General features: G+C 39.3%; 1 protein-coding gene across 1 annotated transcript; it reads left to right on the forward strand.

The window, feature by feature from the left end:
• Positions 1-764: 764 nt before the first annotated feature.
• slc22a18 (solute carrier family 22 member 18) lies at positions 765-17,739 on the forward strand. The gene is made up of 10 exons (XM_069659685.1): positions 765-1,302; positions 2,688-2,785; positions 2,922-3,067; positions 3,710-3,842; positions 4,970-5,082; positions 15,088-15,198; positions 15,360-15,460; positions 15,556-15,657; positions 16,889-17,009; positions 17,193-17,739. Exons 1-10 carry the CDS (start codon positions 1,141-1,143, stop codon positions 17,378-17,380), a joined length of 1,275 nt encoding a protein of 424 aa, XP_069515786.1. The 5' UTR covers positions 765-1,140; the 3' UTR covers positions 17,381-17,739.
• Positions 17,740-18,087: the final 348 nt, after the last annotated feature.

Below are 18,087 nucleotides of genomic sequence, written 5' to 3' on the forward strand. Positions count from 1 at the left end.
ATTAGGCATTTATGCTTGAAAAAATTTGATCAATTATTAAAATAGTTGGAGATTTATTTTTAAGATTCATGTGGCACTTTAAAAATTAAATGATCAATGGTAAACAACATAAACAAAAAACTGTTTACATATACAAACATATATATATAGTTTCTACACAAATATTAAAAAAACAACGAGAATAACATTTGTAGACAGGGAGAAAATGGTACAGAGTACAAATGTTGCTAAAAGACATATGACAGCTGTAACAGGTTGCCTTATAAACATGAGATAGGTAGACATTGCTGTTCATAGGCCCACAGTAGCCTATGCCCTGCTTGCACTGATATGTGTTTGAGTGATGATATTAACATTATAAAAACAGAGTATTTAACCAATGAAAACATATATTTTGTACAGTAGAGGTTTATGTCACTGGTTATATCACCAGGATTGTTCCTGACACTTTGTGACTAGTCTTGACTGTTCATCAGACTTATGGCCTGTAGGAACAAACTGTTCTTGTGTCTTGTTTTTTCTTTGGTAAAGTAGCTGAATACTTAGATGACGCTTAAGTCATAATGTAATATTTTACCCATTATGGCATTGTAACTGTTACCCAAGTAAGGAATTAGAGATATTATTAAAGCATTTTCAACCAAAATGAGCAAGGACTCAACATAACTTCATCAAAAGTTGAAAGCACGATTTTAGGTGGGGTTCTTGAATGCACCAATTTACAAAACATACCAGTGGGACTTTCATTTTCGCTCAGCTCGTAATTACAGCTCAGTTTTTTCCCCCCCGACAGGACTTGAAAATTTACGTCCAGCTGTTCAGGTTGACAATGCCTTAACCAAACACTCCAGTTTTTCTTCTTTCGATCTTAATTTTGTGTAGCTGCAGCTAGCTAAAACTAACATGTACCTCTTCGGTAACGCCTCCTCTGTGTTGCTTCTGTGCTCGGTTACAAAGTTCAGATAGGCTTACGTTAGGTGAGCTACTTATGTGAAAGTTGCCGGGGAAAAGGTTGTTTAGCCTACCGAAGACATGGCAACTTGATTATCAATAATCGTTGACTGCTAACGCTTTGCAATTCGGTGAGATAACACAGCCGTTATACCTTGAACTGTAAGGTGTGATTCTTCAAGAAGCAAAATGGATCAAAGAGGAGAAACAACCGAGGAAACGTCCAAATCTTCAGTTTCCTCTCCAGTTAACGTCGCAGACCAACGGAAGAGGACGAAAATTATTTACGTCGTTTACATCATCGCTGCATTGGATATAACATGGATGTTTCTACAGTTTTCTGTAACCCCTGTAAGTGTTTCTCTTATGTCAGAGCAGGATACTGAGATCGTTTACTTAATTTGAGTAAAAGTATGCCAACTAATATCACACAGTGAAAATACTTAAAGCATGCATTTAAAATTTTATTGAAGTATGTTACCATAATCAATAATGTTTTGCCTACTTGTATAGACAGCAGCAAAATGTGTTCCACTGTTGTATACTTAATGTAAAAGCAAGAACTGAGCAAGTTTTGTTTTGACAAACGATTTTCATATCCTAAACAATCATTTAAGCTAGCAGAATCTAGACATACCACCTTAAATTTGCACTAGAGTAATTTTACTCTTCAATAGTTTATTTAAATGTTTGGGGGTTGTAACTGTTGGACAGATCACCTCAGAGTTACAGATCCTTCCACATGTTTTGTTCTCCCAAAAGGACTCAGGCATCAAGACAAAAAACACATTGAACATAATAAATGCAAAACAACACAACAAACGCAGGTCTGGCATGTTTCATAATATAGGCTAGACATCAACAAAAATAGCAAAAAAATGTATTTGTATAAATTCCATCAGTGCTTTTAAGCATGGACTACATTAAGCTATGCATTAAAATGCAGGCGTATAGGCCAGAACTGTCCACTTAGCTGCACTGGTCAATGGGGTGATAAAAAGTCACTTAAAAGTGGCGTTATAAATGGAAAAACTTAGGTGTATGCATGTATGTATGTATTTTTTTGTGTGGCCTTGTGACTTTTACCACCTTTGGACTAGAGGCTGCAAGAAAAATTGGAATAATGTAAACAGAGAAACTAAAGGAGAGACACACCTGTAATTGGTGCAAGCCATGTTACATTGTACACAGAGTTGTTTTTTCACTGAAAATGGGAATGTCTGTTTGCTTTATTAAAATCTGTAATTCCAAAGTACCCCTTGGGTGCTACAGTTGCTACAGAACAAATAAGCCCTGTACGCAAATACTGTGAATAAAACCTGAACCCTTTAGTGCAGACAGAACATATTTGTCAGTACACAAAGTTAGAGTTAGCATTAGCATAGTGAAAGTTTTGACAGCAAACAAAGTAAAATATATGTATAACTGGACCCTGGATCTTCATTCCCCCTCAACCAAAGCCACTACCAAACACTGTAACATCCTAGCATATTTTGTATGTTTCACAGCTAGTAATGCTGTCTTATTCATTGATGGTTACAAGCTAACCAGCTAACAAACAACATACTAACCACTCTGATACTTCTGCTGGTCACCTGGCTCAAACTCGTGGCTAAAACATGTTTTCCTGAAACTCTTCATGTTTCTTCTAACACCAGATGTGCTACCAGCCCAATTTAAGACCTGGTTTGTTAGGAGGAAATTTCTAAATGTGCGTTTTCATTATGTCTCTGTAGTATTTGGCAAAGAAACTTGGCTTCGACACCTTGTGGTTCGGTTATTTGCAAACGATGGTAGGTGTAATCCAGCTGCTGGGGGGTCCGATGTTTGGAAGGTAAGTTATAATAAAAATTGACCACACATGAAAGTGTGTTTGGAGGTTATTCGTCATGTATCACAGAAGCTTCTGTTCAGAAATCAAAGCAACTTGCTGGCAGAAAACTTGTCTTCTGTGTTGATGTTGTCGTCAGGTTTGCAGATCTTTTCGGAGCACGAGTTGCCTTGTCTTTGGCGTGCACTTCAACAATAGTTTTCTTCCTGCTGCTGGCCATAGCAGACCACCCTGCCATGCTGTTCATCCACAAACTCCCCACAGTTTTCATGCACGTCCTACCAGGTAAGCATCACTTAATCTATAATCCTGCTCACTCAGCTCAACCTTTTAAAATGGAAAAAACATTTGATATTTTGGGGTAAAGTCATGAAAGTGCATTTTCTTTTCACAATATTATGAATTTTATTCTTGAATTTCTTGAATCATAAAAAACAGTTTTTTCAATATTTAAAACTTAGTGCCAAAAATCTTCCTCCAACTGTGTTTTCCTTATTCCTTTTGTACAAAACACAACAATTAGCTGTCATCAGTGGAAATGTGTTAAACATCAGCATGTGGAAAATATCACTTGGAATTTGGTATCAGCCGAACCAGTCATAAGAACATCCCCACTGCATCAAGTATTTTATATGATATAATGTTCTGTGGTAAAGTACAGTTAGAAATGAGGCATTTAAGATAGTCGTCTGGTGTTGAGAAATGTTCAGTACCTGTCTGGATATGTTGATCACTTCAGAAAATGGGATATTTACACATTTTATTACTTTAGAAAATTACATTTTAGCTATATGCTGCTGATAAATAAGCAGTATTTCTCTGTGGATTTGGGCTGTGTGCTATGTAGAAAATATGGGTTATATCAAGTGATAGTTTACAGTTTAAACCCGTTTTGTTGTGTTTTTTCATAACCTCTCTTGCCTGCAGCGTCTCAGATGGTCGTCGCAGACCTTTCGGAACCTGAAAAACGGGCAGATGCTTTATCCAAACTAGCTCTGTGTTTTGGGGTCGGTATGATAGCTGGCTCCACGTTGGGCGGCCATCTGAACACACGCTACGGGTGAGTTTCATTCACCGTGTGTTTTAATAAGTGTTTGTGTGTGGTAGTGGAGAGTGTCTCTAGACTGAGTGATAAACTGTGAAGCGGGAATGGCCGACGGGGGTTATATCATTATGGTGGAAGTAACATTTAGACTTAAATGAAACATTGTGGAACTTAAACTTTACCAATGCATTTGCAGGAATAATTACTTTAACATATTTTAAATTTAATTCATGCTCTTAAAGGAAGTGTGGTGTTTGTACACGGCCCTGGCTCTGTGAATTGGCAACAAAGAGGCTCTTAAGTGGGCATCACAATATGAATCCTTAGGTTAGGCTCATGCACTTCACCCCAACCTCTGCCAAGGAAGGTTTTTCTTCCTCTTCCACTTCCAAACCCCCAAAGAACAAAGCTACACCATGATAAACTTAGCACATCAGATCGGGGCCAAAAGTCTAAACTGAAAAAAAGAAATAGAATTTGAAACTGATATTTGACACAGAATTTATTTCACTTGCAGATTTCTGTTTTTAGATTCAGATCTTTTTGTTTCAAACTATTCATAAAAATTGCATTTATTCAAAACAATTCCTGAACTGAATTTAAAATACTTAATTCCTCCATGAATTATACTTAGAATACATTGTTGTACTTTTCAACGTTCAATAGTAAAACTTCAACATTCAATTTCAAATTCAAATTTGTCTAAAATCTATTTTACTTTATCAATATTTTATCAATTTGCCTCAGATCTAGCTACCTAAAGATTATGGAATAATTGCCCAGAATTTAGAGTAATTTCTCTGGCAGTGGGTGGCCATGACGGGATGAGGGTAGAGTTTTGAATCTGAGCCAGAGGGTAGGTATTTTTGTTCGGCTGGTGTGTTTTTAACATAAATTACACTTTCTCATGAATCGGTTACACCACCTTTCATGCTTATCTTGCTCCATACAGATCTGCTGTAAAATAGCAACCCTTAGCCACAAAAGCAAATAACAATGACTGAAACTGAACATGGAGATGCAATGAAATAGACTCTGAATTGTTTAGGTGTTGTTTTATGCAAGTTGATTTGTAACATTTTTATACCTAAAGGTACCAAATTTTTATCCCCCTTAACACTTGCTTTTACGTTGTTTTCCAGGGAGACATTTACTGCATGTTTTGGTGCTGCGGGGAGTGCCTTCAGTTTACTGTTGGTTTTGAAGTTCATCCCTAAAACAACTAAAGTTCAAGCTCCAAGAACCAGCGCAGACAGTAAGACACACTTCCCTCTGCTACATCTGATGTTCTCAGCTGTCAGGGAATCAGGATAAAATGCTGATGTGTTTAGGCTTATGGCACACAGGCAAGGTGTTTTAATTCAAGTTTACCTGTTCAAGTCCAACTGAAATCACAAAGTCATCCTGTTTTGAAGTTAAAAAAGGACTCTATTTTTTTAAATTTAAGAATTAAAACATGCATATTTGCATGCTATTCCATTCTCAGAATGTGTGTGTCACAATGGAATGTGGTGGATGGTTTCAATCAATCAATCAATCAATCAAATTTTATTTGTATAGCGCCAAATCATAACCAGGGTTATCTCGAGACACTTTACAGAAAGAGCAGGTCTAGACCGACTCTTTGTTAAGTTATTTAAAGAGAGGCCCAACATGAATCCACCATGAGTAGCACATAGCAATTCGGCAAACTTCCTTTTAACAGGCAGAAACCTCGAGCAGAACCAGACTCATGTTGAACAGCCATCTGCCTCGACTGGATGGGCCGAAAATGGGATAGAAGGAGATGCAGGATAGAGACAGGCAAAGAGAGCAACAACAACATATGTTCTTGTTACCACAACAACATATGTCCTTGTTACATGAACAACAACAGACACATACTTATGGTTACAATGCCAATAATAGTGGTAGACTAGGGTGAAGATTGGCTAAATAAATAAATAAATAAATAAATTAGCGAGAGAAGCAGAGTAATGATAAAGGCTGAGGTAATCGTAATTGTAACAGTTGAAGTCAACAGGTCTACTATTAGCATTAGCAGCAACAATAATGATACTATGGGGAAGGCTGATGTTAGTAGTTGTTGCAGTCGAGCAGGTCCACAGCAGCAGGTGGTCTGCAGCAACGATCCTCAGGAACCTTCAAGACAAGGGAGCACAAGAACTCCCGGGAAGATATGTGGTTAGTAATGTTAATGGGACCAGAAGATACAGAGTTAATGAGCTGCATTAATATGACAGAGAGAGAGAGAGAGTCAGAGAGAGAGGAAGAGAGAGAGAGAGAGTCAGAGAGTCAGAGAGAGAGAGAGAGAGAGAGAGAGAGAGAGAGAGAGAGAGAGAGAGAGAGAGAGAGAGAAGCTTGGTGTGTCAGATCCCCCCGGCAGTCTAAACCTATAGCAGCATAACTATGGGCTAGTCCAAGCCTGAGCCAGCCCTAACTATAAGCTTTATCAAAGAGGAAAGTTTTAAGTCTACTCTTAAAAGAAGAGAGGGTGTCTGCCTCCCTGACCTTGACTGGTAGATTGTTCCAGAGGAGGGGGGCCTGGTAATTGAAGGCTCTACCTCCAAAACTACTCTTAGAGACTTTAGGTACCACAACCAGGCCTGCATCCTGGGAGCGCAATGTTCTAGAGGGGTAATATGGCACTATGAGCTCTTTAAGATATCATGGTGCCTGACCATTAAGAGCTTTGTAAGTAAGAAGAAGGATTTTAAATTCTATTCTAGATTTCACAGGAAGCCAGTGCAGAGAGGCTAATAAAGGAGAGATGTGCTCTCTCTTCCTAGTTCTTGTCAGCACACGTGCTGCAGCATTTTGTACCAGCTGCAGAGTTTTTAGTGACTTATTAGGGCAGCCTGATAGTAACGAGTTACAATAATCCAACCTGGAAGTAACGAATGCATGGACTAGTTTTTCTGCATCGTTTTGAGGCAAGATGTGTCTGATTTTTGCTATGTTGCGAAGATGAAAGAAGGCTGTCCTTGATATTTGTTTTATGTGGGAGATGAAGGACATATCCTGATCAAATAGAACTCCCAGATTCCTAACAGTAGTGCTGGATGCCAGGCTGATGCCATCTAGGGCAGCTATATCATTAGAGAAAGAGTCTCTAAGGTGTTTTGGGCCGAGCACAATAACTTCAGTTTTGTCTGAATTAAGTAGCAGAAAGTTTCTAGTCATCCAGATCTTTATGTCCTTAAGGCATGCTTCTAGTTTAGATAGCTGATTGGTTTCGTCTGGCTTCATAGATAAGTATAATTGAGTATCATCTGCATAACAATGAAAATTAATGGAGTGTTTCCTCATGATATTACCCAGAGGAAGCATATATAAGGTAAAAAGAATCGGTCCAAGCACAGAACCTTGTGGAACTCCATGACTAACTTTGGTTTGCATAGAGGACACATCATGAACATTAACAAACTGAGATCGATCTGATAGATAAGATTTAAACCAACTTAGTGCAGATCCTGTAATGCCAATTAAATGTTCTAATCTCTGTAACAGGATGTGATGGTCTATCGTGTCGAAAGCGGCACTAAGATCTAACAGGACGAGTACAGACAGAAGTCCTCTGTCTGAAGCAGTAAGTAGATCATTTGAAACTCGCACAAGGGCTGTCTCAGTGCTATGGTGGACTCTAAATCCTGACTGAAAGTCCTCAAATAAACTGTTGTTATGAAGAAAGTCACATAATTGATTAGCGACTGCTTTCACAAGGATCTTTGAGATAAAAGGAAGGTTAGATATAGGTCTATAGTTAGCTAAGGTGCCTGAATCTAGGGTAGGCTTTTTAAGAAGTGGCTTAATTACAGCTAGTTTAAAAGACTGGGGTACATAGCCCGTCGATAAAGACATATTGATCATATCTAGTAAAGAAGTGCTAATTGAGGGAAAGACTTCCTTAAGCAGCTTGGTTGGAATCGGGTCTAAAAGACAGGTTGATGGTTTAGACGAAGATATCAGAGAATTTAGCTCAGGAAGGTCAATTGGAGAAAAACAGTCAAGGTAAACATCAGGTTTTTGAGCAGTTTCCAAAGATACATCTGCACCAGTTAACGGCAGGAGGTTACAAATTTTGTCTCTTATCTTTAGGATTTTGTCATTAAAGAAGCTCATGAAATCATCACTGCTGAGGCCTATAGGAATACTTGGCTCAGTGGAGCTGTGACTCTCTGTCAGCCTGGCTACAGTGCTGAAAAGGTACCTGGGATTGTTTTTATGTTCTTCTATGAGGGAGGAGTAGTAGACACCTCGAGCATGCCGTAGGGCCTTCCTGTATTTATTAAGACTATTTTGCCAGAATAAACGAGACTCTTCTGTTTTGGCGCATCGCCACATTCTTTCAAATTTACGCGACATTTGCTTCAAGTTATGAGTTTCTGAGTCATACCATGGAGCTAGCCTCTGTCGTTTAATAATCTTCTTTTTTAAGGGGGCAATCGAGTCTAGAGTACTTCTCAGCAAACCTGCAGTACTATCAAGAAACTGATCAAGCTGAGAGGGACTAACATTAGCATAAGAGCTTTCTGTAGTAAAGATGTGGTAAAGAATTAAAAGCAGCTGGAATTGTTTCCTTAAATTTAGCTACAGTCCTATCAGACAAACATCTTGTGAGTACATTTTTGTTAACTGGAGAGTAGTCGGTTAATAGGACATCGAATGTTACTAAATAGTGATCTGATAAAAGAGGATTTTGTGGGAAGACAATTAAGTTTTCGGTTTCAAGGCCATAAGCTAGAACAAGGTCGAGGGTGTGGTTAAAGCGGTGAGTAGGCTGGTTTACATTTTGAGTGAAACCAATAGAGTCCAAAAGGGACATAAATGCCATGCTAAGACTATCATTATCAACATCTACATGAATATTGAAGTCCCCTACAATAATTATTTTATCTGAACTCAGGACTAAATCTGATAAAAACTCTGAGAATTCAGTTAGAAAATCAGAGTATGCGCCAGGAGGGCGGTATACTATCACAAATAAAACAGGCTGTAAAGTTTTCCAAGCTGGGTGTGAAAAACTCAGAACAAGGCTTTCAAAAGAGCTGAAACTAAGTTTTGGTCTAGGGTTGATTAGAAGACTAGAACTGAAAATAGCTGCCACTCCACCACCTCGACCAGTGTCTCGAGGAATATGAGTATTAAGATGACTGCGAGGAGTGGATTTATTTAAGCTGACATATTCTTCCTGACACAGCCAAGTCTCAGTTAAAGAGAGTAAATCAATATGATAATCTGATATCAGATCGTTCACTAATAGAGCTTTAGATGACAGGGATCTGATATTTAACAGACCACATTTAATTCTCATATTTTTTGGCATAACTTTGGTTGTTGTTTTAATTTTTATTAAATTTTTTTGATTTACTCCTTTTTTATTTGAGTTTGAATTAACTGTAATAAAAGGCCTGGGTTGGGGGGCAGACACAGTCTCTATAACATTAACATTGTGGCTGGGAAACCGCTCACAGGGAAGCTCAGAGGAGTGTGTAGGACTACAGCTCTGCCTCCTGGTCTCAACTCTGGTTTGTCAGGTTTTACGACTAACAAACTTAGCCATATTACGAGACAAAAGAGCTGCACCATCCAAAGTGGGATGAATGCCGTCTCTTCCGATAAGACCAGGCTTTCCCCAGAATGTCTGCCAGTTATCTATGAAGCCCACATCGTTTGCTGGGCACCACCTCAACAGCCAGCGGTTGAATGATGACATGCGGCTATACATGTCATCACTCGTCAGATTGGGCAGGGGTCCAGAGAAAACTACGGAGTCCGACATTGTCTTTGCAAGTGCACACACCGACTCAACATTAATTTTAGTGACCTCTGATTGACGTAACCGGGAGTCATAAACGCCGACATGAATTACAATCTTATCAAATTTACGATTATCCTTCGTCAGCAGTTTTAAATTTGACTCGATGTCGCCCGCTCTGGCCCCAGGAATACATTTCACTGTGGCCGCTGGCTTCGCTAACTTCACGTTTCTGATTATGGAGCTGCCAATAACCAGAGTTGGTTTCTCAGCGGGTGTGTCGCTGAGTGGGGAAAACTTGTTCGAAACGTGAAGTGGTTGGTGGTGAACCGTGTGCTTCGTCTTGCGGCTATGCTTCCCTCTGAGAGTAACCCAGCCACTGCATCCCGGCTGCTCGGGAGTTGCCGGGGGAGAAGCTACGCTAGGTCGGCCCGCACCGGCTACTGGCCCTGGGGGCTTGCTGCTGATTACAGCAGCTAGCGATGCTTGGTTTTCCAAGGTGCGGAGCCGCGTCTCTAATTCCGTGATCCTCGCCTCCATAGCTCCAAAAATACTACATTTCATACAAGTACCCTTATCCTTAAAGGAGGTCGAGGTAGAGCTAAACATCTGACACACCGAACAGGGCAGATCAGGAGAGCAGGAGGGAGAAGGAGAAGACATTTCAATTGATTAAGCTAGCTGCTAAGCTAACGGCTAAGCGAGTATAAAGTTAAGGGTTTAGCAGATATGACGCTAATAAAACAACGAGAGTGCTTGATGAAAACTAGTGTCTGTTTAAGTACACAGCAGCTGAATAACCACAGTGATGATAATTACAGCAGATTAATCGATTTAGCTCGAGTTCTAGCAGCAGCTACAAACAGCACAGAACAACACAGTAGCAGCGAGAAAACAGGAAATGACGCAATGACGCAATACGCTCACCTGACGCAATACGCTCACGCACTCTGTGTAACAGATACAGTCTCCTTTGATGTATCTGTTTCCTTTGCTGCATCTGTTTCCTTTGATGTATCACATTTTGCATTATGATGTCATAGAAGCATTCTTTTTTATCTATAAAGGTGACAAGACAGTTTGATATGAACTCCAGTTTGAACTACATTTCAGATCGTATACTAATTACCAGTGTTAGACACAGTTAGAAATCAACAGATTTCAGATCGTATGCTGATTCCCGGTGTTAGACACAGTTAGAAATCAACAGGAAAAATGTATAGCCTTAAAACATCTGCTTTTGACAACAAGATGGCTAATCAGAAGTCAGCTCTTCCCAATGCTGAGAGGGAGGATCTCCGACCGCTGGAGAAATATGTGAGCTGTGGGTCGGATAGTTGGATCTTGAGGAGAACTTCCCAACTTGCAAAGATGGTGGTGAACGATGCGGAGGCAGAGCGAAAAGAGGAGCCCAAAAACACAGAATGCCAGAGAAACGAAATCAGGCAGCTTAAAAATCAATTATGGGTGTTGGGCGAGAAGTACACAGCCCAGGAGTCTGATCTGAATCAGGGGAAATGGCTATGTGAGGCCCTCAGAGGGGAACTTGAGTTTGTGAAGAAGGAGCTGCAGTCAGTTAAACAGGCTGCCTTCAGAGAGAGAGTCCAGGTGCAAAATGGGAAGGAACAAAAAAAGAATTATCAAATTCGCAAAGAAAAAGATTGCCTGAATTTCAAGCTGCAGAAGAGCCAAAATGAATGCTCACAGCTGCGTGACCAAATGACCAAGCAGCAATTACTGCTAAAAAGGAAGGAAAGTGAATGTAAAGAGCATATGATGCAAATCCGTCTCCTTAAGATTGAGAATGACAAACTTCAGAAGGGGACTAAGGTCATAAAAACTGAGGCTGAAGACAGGAAGCGGGAGCTCCAAATGTATAAAGAAGATCTCCAAATAGAGCGGGAGAAACCACAAAAAATTGTAATCGTCGAAAATCAACCTGACATGCCGTTAACCAGAAAACCCAGCAAAGATGTTATTGTCCAGAAGAAAAAGCTCCAGTTACAGAAGGAGCTCCACTCCCAGACTGAAGAGCGGAAGAAGGCGCAAAAAAAGTGTGAGGACCTGAAGCAAACTCTGACAGAGGTATCAGTGAAGTGTCAGAATCACAGGGCGTTGATTAGAGGCCAGGATGAGCAGATCAAGGTCCTAACAGTGAAGAAGGAAATGCACAAAAGTGAGATAGAACAACAGAAGACGGAATTGGCAGAGTTAAAAAAGAAGGACAGGATTGAGACGCTGGCGGCAAGGAAGGCAATGAAGACTAAAAACAACAAGCCGTCATGTGGAGACAAATCCAGCCAGTCTCAACCTTTACCAGTGCCCCGAACTGTCAAGCTAAAGACTGGACTCATATTAGGGTCGACCATTCTCCCACCAATAAACAACAGAGCCTGCCTGGTATCCAAATTACAGGTTGTAGGTAAAAAATGTAACTGAGCTCTTGGATTTCCCCAGCTGTCCAAGGAGGGGGGATCTCTCTTTGAATTGCCTCTCCCAAGGTTTCTTCCCATTATCCGAACATGCTGAGGATTTTGGGGAGTTTTTCCTTGTCTTAGAGAGCTTTGGCTGGGTCTTTTCCTTTAAAATCCATAGAGACAATTATTATAAAAATTGGCTAATGTAAAATTTAATGTAAATGTTAAAATAACAATTGTTAATATATTGTCTTTTCAATTGATTCCAAATCAATTAAAAAGACAATAAATTAACAATTTGGCAGCACGGTGGTGCAGTGGTTAACACTGTCACGTCACAGCAAGAAGGTCCGAATCCTGGTTTGGTGCCTTTCTGTGTAGAGTTTGCATGTTCTCCCCGTGCATGCATGGGTTCTCTCCGGGTGCTCCGGCCTCCTCCCACAGTCCAAAGACATGCTCGTTAGGTTCATTGGTGATAAATAAAAAGGAATTTACATTAAAGTTTTATCAGAGATACATTTAAAATGCCAAACTTTACAGCAGAAATAAACAAAAATAAAATAAATGATCATTTGAATTAAAAAAAACAATTTTGGTCTCTATAACTCAGTTCTCTTTCTCAACTGTATAATGTGAGTTTTTATATTAGACGTGTAAATTACATTAAAGGGCATATATTATGCTTTATGTTATTTTTTGTCATATATATGATGATAGATGTTCATATTAAATGTGGCTGAAGATTCAAGTAATTGAGGTGAGCGTCTGTAAAAATAATCGCTCAGGATAAAAAGTTTCAGGCTGCAGACTGAGCGCTAGGTTTTAGACATTTTTTCAACTCGTGATTATTTGATGTCTCTTAACTCACACATTTCTTCATATGGTCTTCTATGAAGTTTGAGGACATTCCCAGACATATGCTCTGTCTCTCATGGGATGTTACGCTCCACAGCACTCAGACTACTTGTCAAGTTTTGGGAATACATTCAGCAGGTTTCGCTAAAACTGTATTTTTTTTTTACATTTGTTTGCCTTGCCTCCCCCCCAACAATCTGTTTATTGATATTTTACAAAGCAGAAACAACACAAAACCAAGACGGGACAAACGAAGAAGCAAACAAAAATAATAATAAATAATAATACTAATTAAATACAATAAAAAGTATATGCATGTTAACAAAAAAAAAGGACAATTCAGGGGCATCAGGGAAGTCCAGCTCCTGTACAAACTTAAAGGAGGGGTCCCACATCCTGTGAAATTCTCTCAAGGAGCCCCTCACTACATGTCTTAATATCTTTAGCTTCACAAAATGAAGGCTGTCCTTTATCAATTGCACATGGGAAGCGGGTACTGGGGATTTCCACTTCAGCAATATTAAGTGTCTGGCTAGTAGGGTAACAAAGGCTGTAAAAGCTGCCTCTCGTGAAGAGAGTGGTACTGTGGGTGGAGTGAATTTGTTCGCCTTTCCTAAAGAAGAAAGCATCGGACTATATTTGGTTAAGATACTGTACAGCTGTTGTTTGTTCACACCACTTCACGGAGGACTCCTTTCTCAGCCCAGTATAATGCCACATTTTTAGCTAGGCTGTCGCTAACAACCGGGGCTGTTACATCTGTAAAGGCCTGCGTTGCAGAGTCAGAACCACAAGCTTTAAGTAACTTTATCTCAGAAATGTTAAGTCTTGTTTTGTAAAGTGGACCAAATGGCTTGTGTTTACATTTTTAATGCAAATAATGTTACTTTAGCTACTATTTTTCGCAAGCTAACAGTGATTATTACATGGCTGTGTTAAATACTTGATTCTGATTCTGTTAATTATGGCATTCTGAGGTCTGTTATTTCTCGATAGCAGACTGTTGTTATGAAGATCAGACCGTTGCTAGGGATACAGCTCTAATCATGCAAATCCGGAGAAGAAATTGTAATCATATCATTATGCCGAAAGAAGTCCGGTAAATTTTACATTGGCTTGTTTACAGAGGGAAAATAGAAAAGAGACAAAACAGCGGAGAGAAAGCTATAAAGGTTAAAAGATGAAAAAACTGAAGGCTACGAAAGAGAGATCTACAAAACAATTCCTGCGGTCCCGCTCACCGTGTCTTACTTCACCATCAGTGGAAATGTTTCTATTTAATGTGAGTAGCTCATTTTAAGAAAGCTACAGAGTGAAGTGTTGCTATCACAGCTATCACTGTGAGTGTAACAGACTAAAATGTTTAAAATTAATAAAATCATTTCCAAATCAATATATTGTGTCAAATAATTGATTTCATAAGTCAGTAGTGGTGTAATAAGCGGGTAAAGTATAGTGATAGGGTTCCTTTCCGCAATAACAACCTGCTCACTATACATTACTTAGCACAGAGTTCTTTCAGTGCAGCGGTCTGATATATGTGTTGCAGCCATATCACTTAAAATCAGGTCAATATTCATGTAGAAAAGAACTAACATCACTATTATGTAATTGTATAGTCATTTATACTCCTAATTTATTTTTAAGCTAATGATGCAGGGCAGTAACAGAAAATTAAGTATGATGTGTTGGCGCCTTATTTTTCCTGTAAACCACATTGTTTTATGTGTACCAGCAAGTTGTTCATAGCAAATACGCCATTTTTTCTGACATGTCTTCTGTCATTTCCCCATAAGACCTTTATCTGTAATGTTGTCTGATTGATTTTTGTATTTTTATTTATCCCTTGATGCCTCTTTGTCCTTTACTCTGACACTTCAGCTACTGTAACAGGTGAATTTGCTCCAGTGGGGATCAATAAAGTTTATGTTTGATCCAATGTTATGTGTTTTTATTACAGCTAGTGTTTGCAAGCTGAAGCTTGAAGCTTGAATCTGTGTAAAAATAAATCATGCTGTGGAGAGTGATGATTTTGGGTCATTAAGTCTTGAGTTGGTCCTTAAATGGAAGTTTTTTAAATAACAAAAACATCACATTTATGCCTGTGTGCCTCCCAAATTGTAGGGATTAGGCAATTAACATTTCCTACCGTCTTCCCTCATTTATTTCCGCCTGTTAGAGATGATGTCATTACCTAAAGTATGTTGTATTGTCTTCAAATTTGCTGCAGGTGAGAATAAGAAAAAGTCAGTGTTCAATGTGGGAGAGATCACGAGACTGATGAAGTTTCCGGGTGTGACGCCGACTTTTCTTGTGAAGATAATTGCAGGTTTGCCATCAGGTGAGAAATAAAGTAAAAGAAGTACATTTATTAGATGCTGTCAATATCCATTCAGATAATGTGACAATTACCTCTGTCTGTTTTGATATTGACTGAAGATGTGTTTTAGTTGGATGTTTTATGTTGTATGCTATTTCTAAGCTCTTGAACTTTTTCCAAAGGTATTTTCCAAGTGATGTTCTCCATCATTGCTCTGGAGTTCTTTAAGCTGGAGCCTCAGCAGAATGGACTTCTGATGGCTTATTTTGGCATAGTCCAAATGGTAAGTGTGAGTGTGGTTGTGGTGCTTCAAGTGTTATTCTTCATGATTATATCAGACTGTAAGACGACTCACATGAAATCTGGATGTTTGTTCAGCTTATTCAAGGAGGAGTGATCGGTCGGCTCACACCGAGGTACTCCGATAACTCTCTGCTGCTTCTGTCTATCGGAGTCTCTTCTTTGGTTGGACTGGCTCAGGTACTCTCAAACACACACACACCAAAGCAAACTTACATTTTGACCCACTAATAAGGGCTTGATAAAAAAGTTCAGGGATCATGCCAGGTAATACAATTCCTCCTCTGGGAACCATGGATGTTTGTGCTGAAGTTGTTTGGCTTTATCCAATGTCAAGGGGGTGGGTGCGAGACAACATGGGGTAAATTCCAGACTCTGAAAGGGTTTCGTTTTAAGGAAATATAGCCTCTGGGGTTGACGGACAGATTTTCAATGCTTCTAGAATCGTAAGCGATAAATGATATCCAGGCCAAGACTTCCTTTACTGGGCGCTAGTTATTAGCTGTGTCTCAATTCAGGGGCTGTATCCTTCAAAGGACACAGGCTGCGAATGATGCGTCATTGGTAGCCTGTGTAGATGGCTAAGGTAAAAGATTTCCTGTTTGTGTCACCAGCTGTTCCTGCCCTTACCCTTGCGTTACAAAGCGCCTCTACTGTCGCCTAGCAACAGGTAGATATCTGGCTAACTAGCTAACATAACGTTACGTAACTTAACCTTTTATTTTAAAGATGATTTGAAGTTTCAAGACCCCTTTCTTTTTTTAAACATTTATATCGTTTTTGGTTTCAATCAATTCGACTGAGTTGAAACCAAAAACTTTTACATTTAAAGTGTATTCCTCGGCTGCTTGAGAGTTCGAGATCTCCTTTGAATTGGTGCGCAATGAATCTCGGAATACGTTGGCCCACGAAGGATGCACCGGATGGATCCTTCGAGGCCCCGGAAATGGAGGATGCATTTGTCGGCTGCATCTGAAGGAGTGATCTGCCTTTTTTTTCGCATCTCTATATGTTACAACAAATGTATCCTTTTTAGTAAATGGTTAGTTTATTTTCAAAAAAGAATCCATTTGATTACGACTAATGAAAACAAACTTCAATTACAGCCTGCATTGGAGACCAGCTGTGGCCTACACCTCAGGCTACATGTCGAAGTGTCCTTGGGCAAGACACTGAACCCCAAATTGCTCCCGGTGGCATAGCCAACGGGTATGAATGTGATATCTGATTGACAGTTGGGCACTTTACATAGCAGACTCTGCCATCAGTGTATGAATGTGTGTGTGAATGGGTGAATGTGACATGTAGTGTAAAAGCAGCTTTGAGTGGTCGCAAAGACTAGAAAAGATCTATATAAGTACAGTCCATTTACCATTTAATTTTATTTTGAAATACATCTTCCTGTCTGCAGGCGTACATGCAGAATGTGTTCCAGTTCTGCATCATCGTCCTCCCCATGATGTTCTCTCTCAGTGTGTTTAACGTCATCACAGACAGCATGCTCACCAAGAGTGTACCGTCCTCTGACACAGGTAGAGTCGTACCTCTTTTCTGCCTGCGCACACTCACAGCAAACACACGTCAACATCAACAGCAGTTAAATTTTCACCAAAGCTGCATTTTAATCCTTTGAAGTGTCAACTCATTAACAGTGAGAATAAAAATAAGTTATTTTCCTGAGTTGTTTATTAAACCCTCTTTGCTTGTGTGCACAGGCACAATGATGGGACTGTGTGCATCCGTCCAATCGCTGCTTCGCACAGTTGGACCGACTGCTGGCGGCTTCCTGTATGTGAACTACGGCATTTCATCTATAGGATTAATCCAGTTTGTTGTCAACATTTGTGTGTTTCTGTTCATGCTGCAGCGTCGCCTCAGGAAGACAACCGAGCACATGGAATGAAATCCCTCTAAGAAAGTTTTTTTTTAAAAAGCAGAGATGTAAATCAATGTTTGATTTTAGGAATCATTTTCTACAGCTGTGTTTATTTAAAAGGTGAAGTCATTTCAAGTCTCCATTTATTCAGATTTATTAGATTGTTTAATCTGTGGTGAATCAGGACCAAACCAGTAGATGGCAGCAAATCCTCCTTTTTGCCTCATGATACTTTTATTTTAAGCGTTCATCATGCACTTGAAAATGGTTTTGCTGATGCTGAGATTTTATTAAAAAACAGACCAATCAATATCACTCTTAATCTTAAAGTATATCATAGTTATATCAAAGCAGTTTTTATTTATAATGAAAATTTATTTTCTGTATTTGGCATTGTTTTCATTAAAGTTTGCACATAAAAAACTTTGATTCTTTTAAAGGCAAGGGCTGCTGCTTCATTTCTTCCGTTTCTGTTTTAGAGAGTAAATCTTTGGTAGAAACACACAAATGTAATCTTGATAGTTAAAGTATATCAATATAATGCACATTTTTTTGGCAAATCCTTTGAGCACACCTTTGTGTTTTGGATTTATCTCATAACTTCTTTTATGCCCCTCTTTGCTGTTTAGTTTCAGGTAGAGCTGCATAAAGTATTTTCTCTTTAATGAGATGAGACCTGGTGAAAAGAAGAGCAGGACAAAGCTTGTGGACTCCTGTGCACAAATTTTTTTTAC

The sequence above is a fragment of the Semicossyphus pulcher genome, unplaced genomic scaffold (genome assembly GCF_022749685.1).
Source record: "Semicossyphus pulcher isolate SPU_LCO1_2020_fin unplaced genomic scaffold, fSemPul1.0.p SCAF_1, whole genome shotgun sequence".
Lineage (NCBI taxonomy): Eukaryota > Metazoa > Chordata > Actinopteri > Labriformes > Labridae > Semicossyphus > Semicossyphus pulcher.

Coding starts and splice junctions, on each gene's coding strand:
- slc22a18 (XM_069659685.1), top strand. CDS start 1,141: ATGGATCAAAGAGGAGAAACAACCGAGGAAACGTCCAAATCTTCAGTT. Junction 15,461..15,555: donor ATTTTGGCATAGTCCAAATG/GTAAGTGTGAGT, acceptor ATGTTTGTTCAG/CTTATTCAAGGAGGAGTGAT. Junction 15,658..16,888: donor CTTTGGTTGGACTGGCTCAG/GTACTCTCAAAC, acceptor TCCTGTCTGCAG/GCGTACATGCAGAATGTGTT.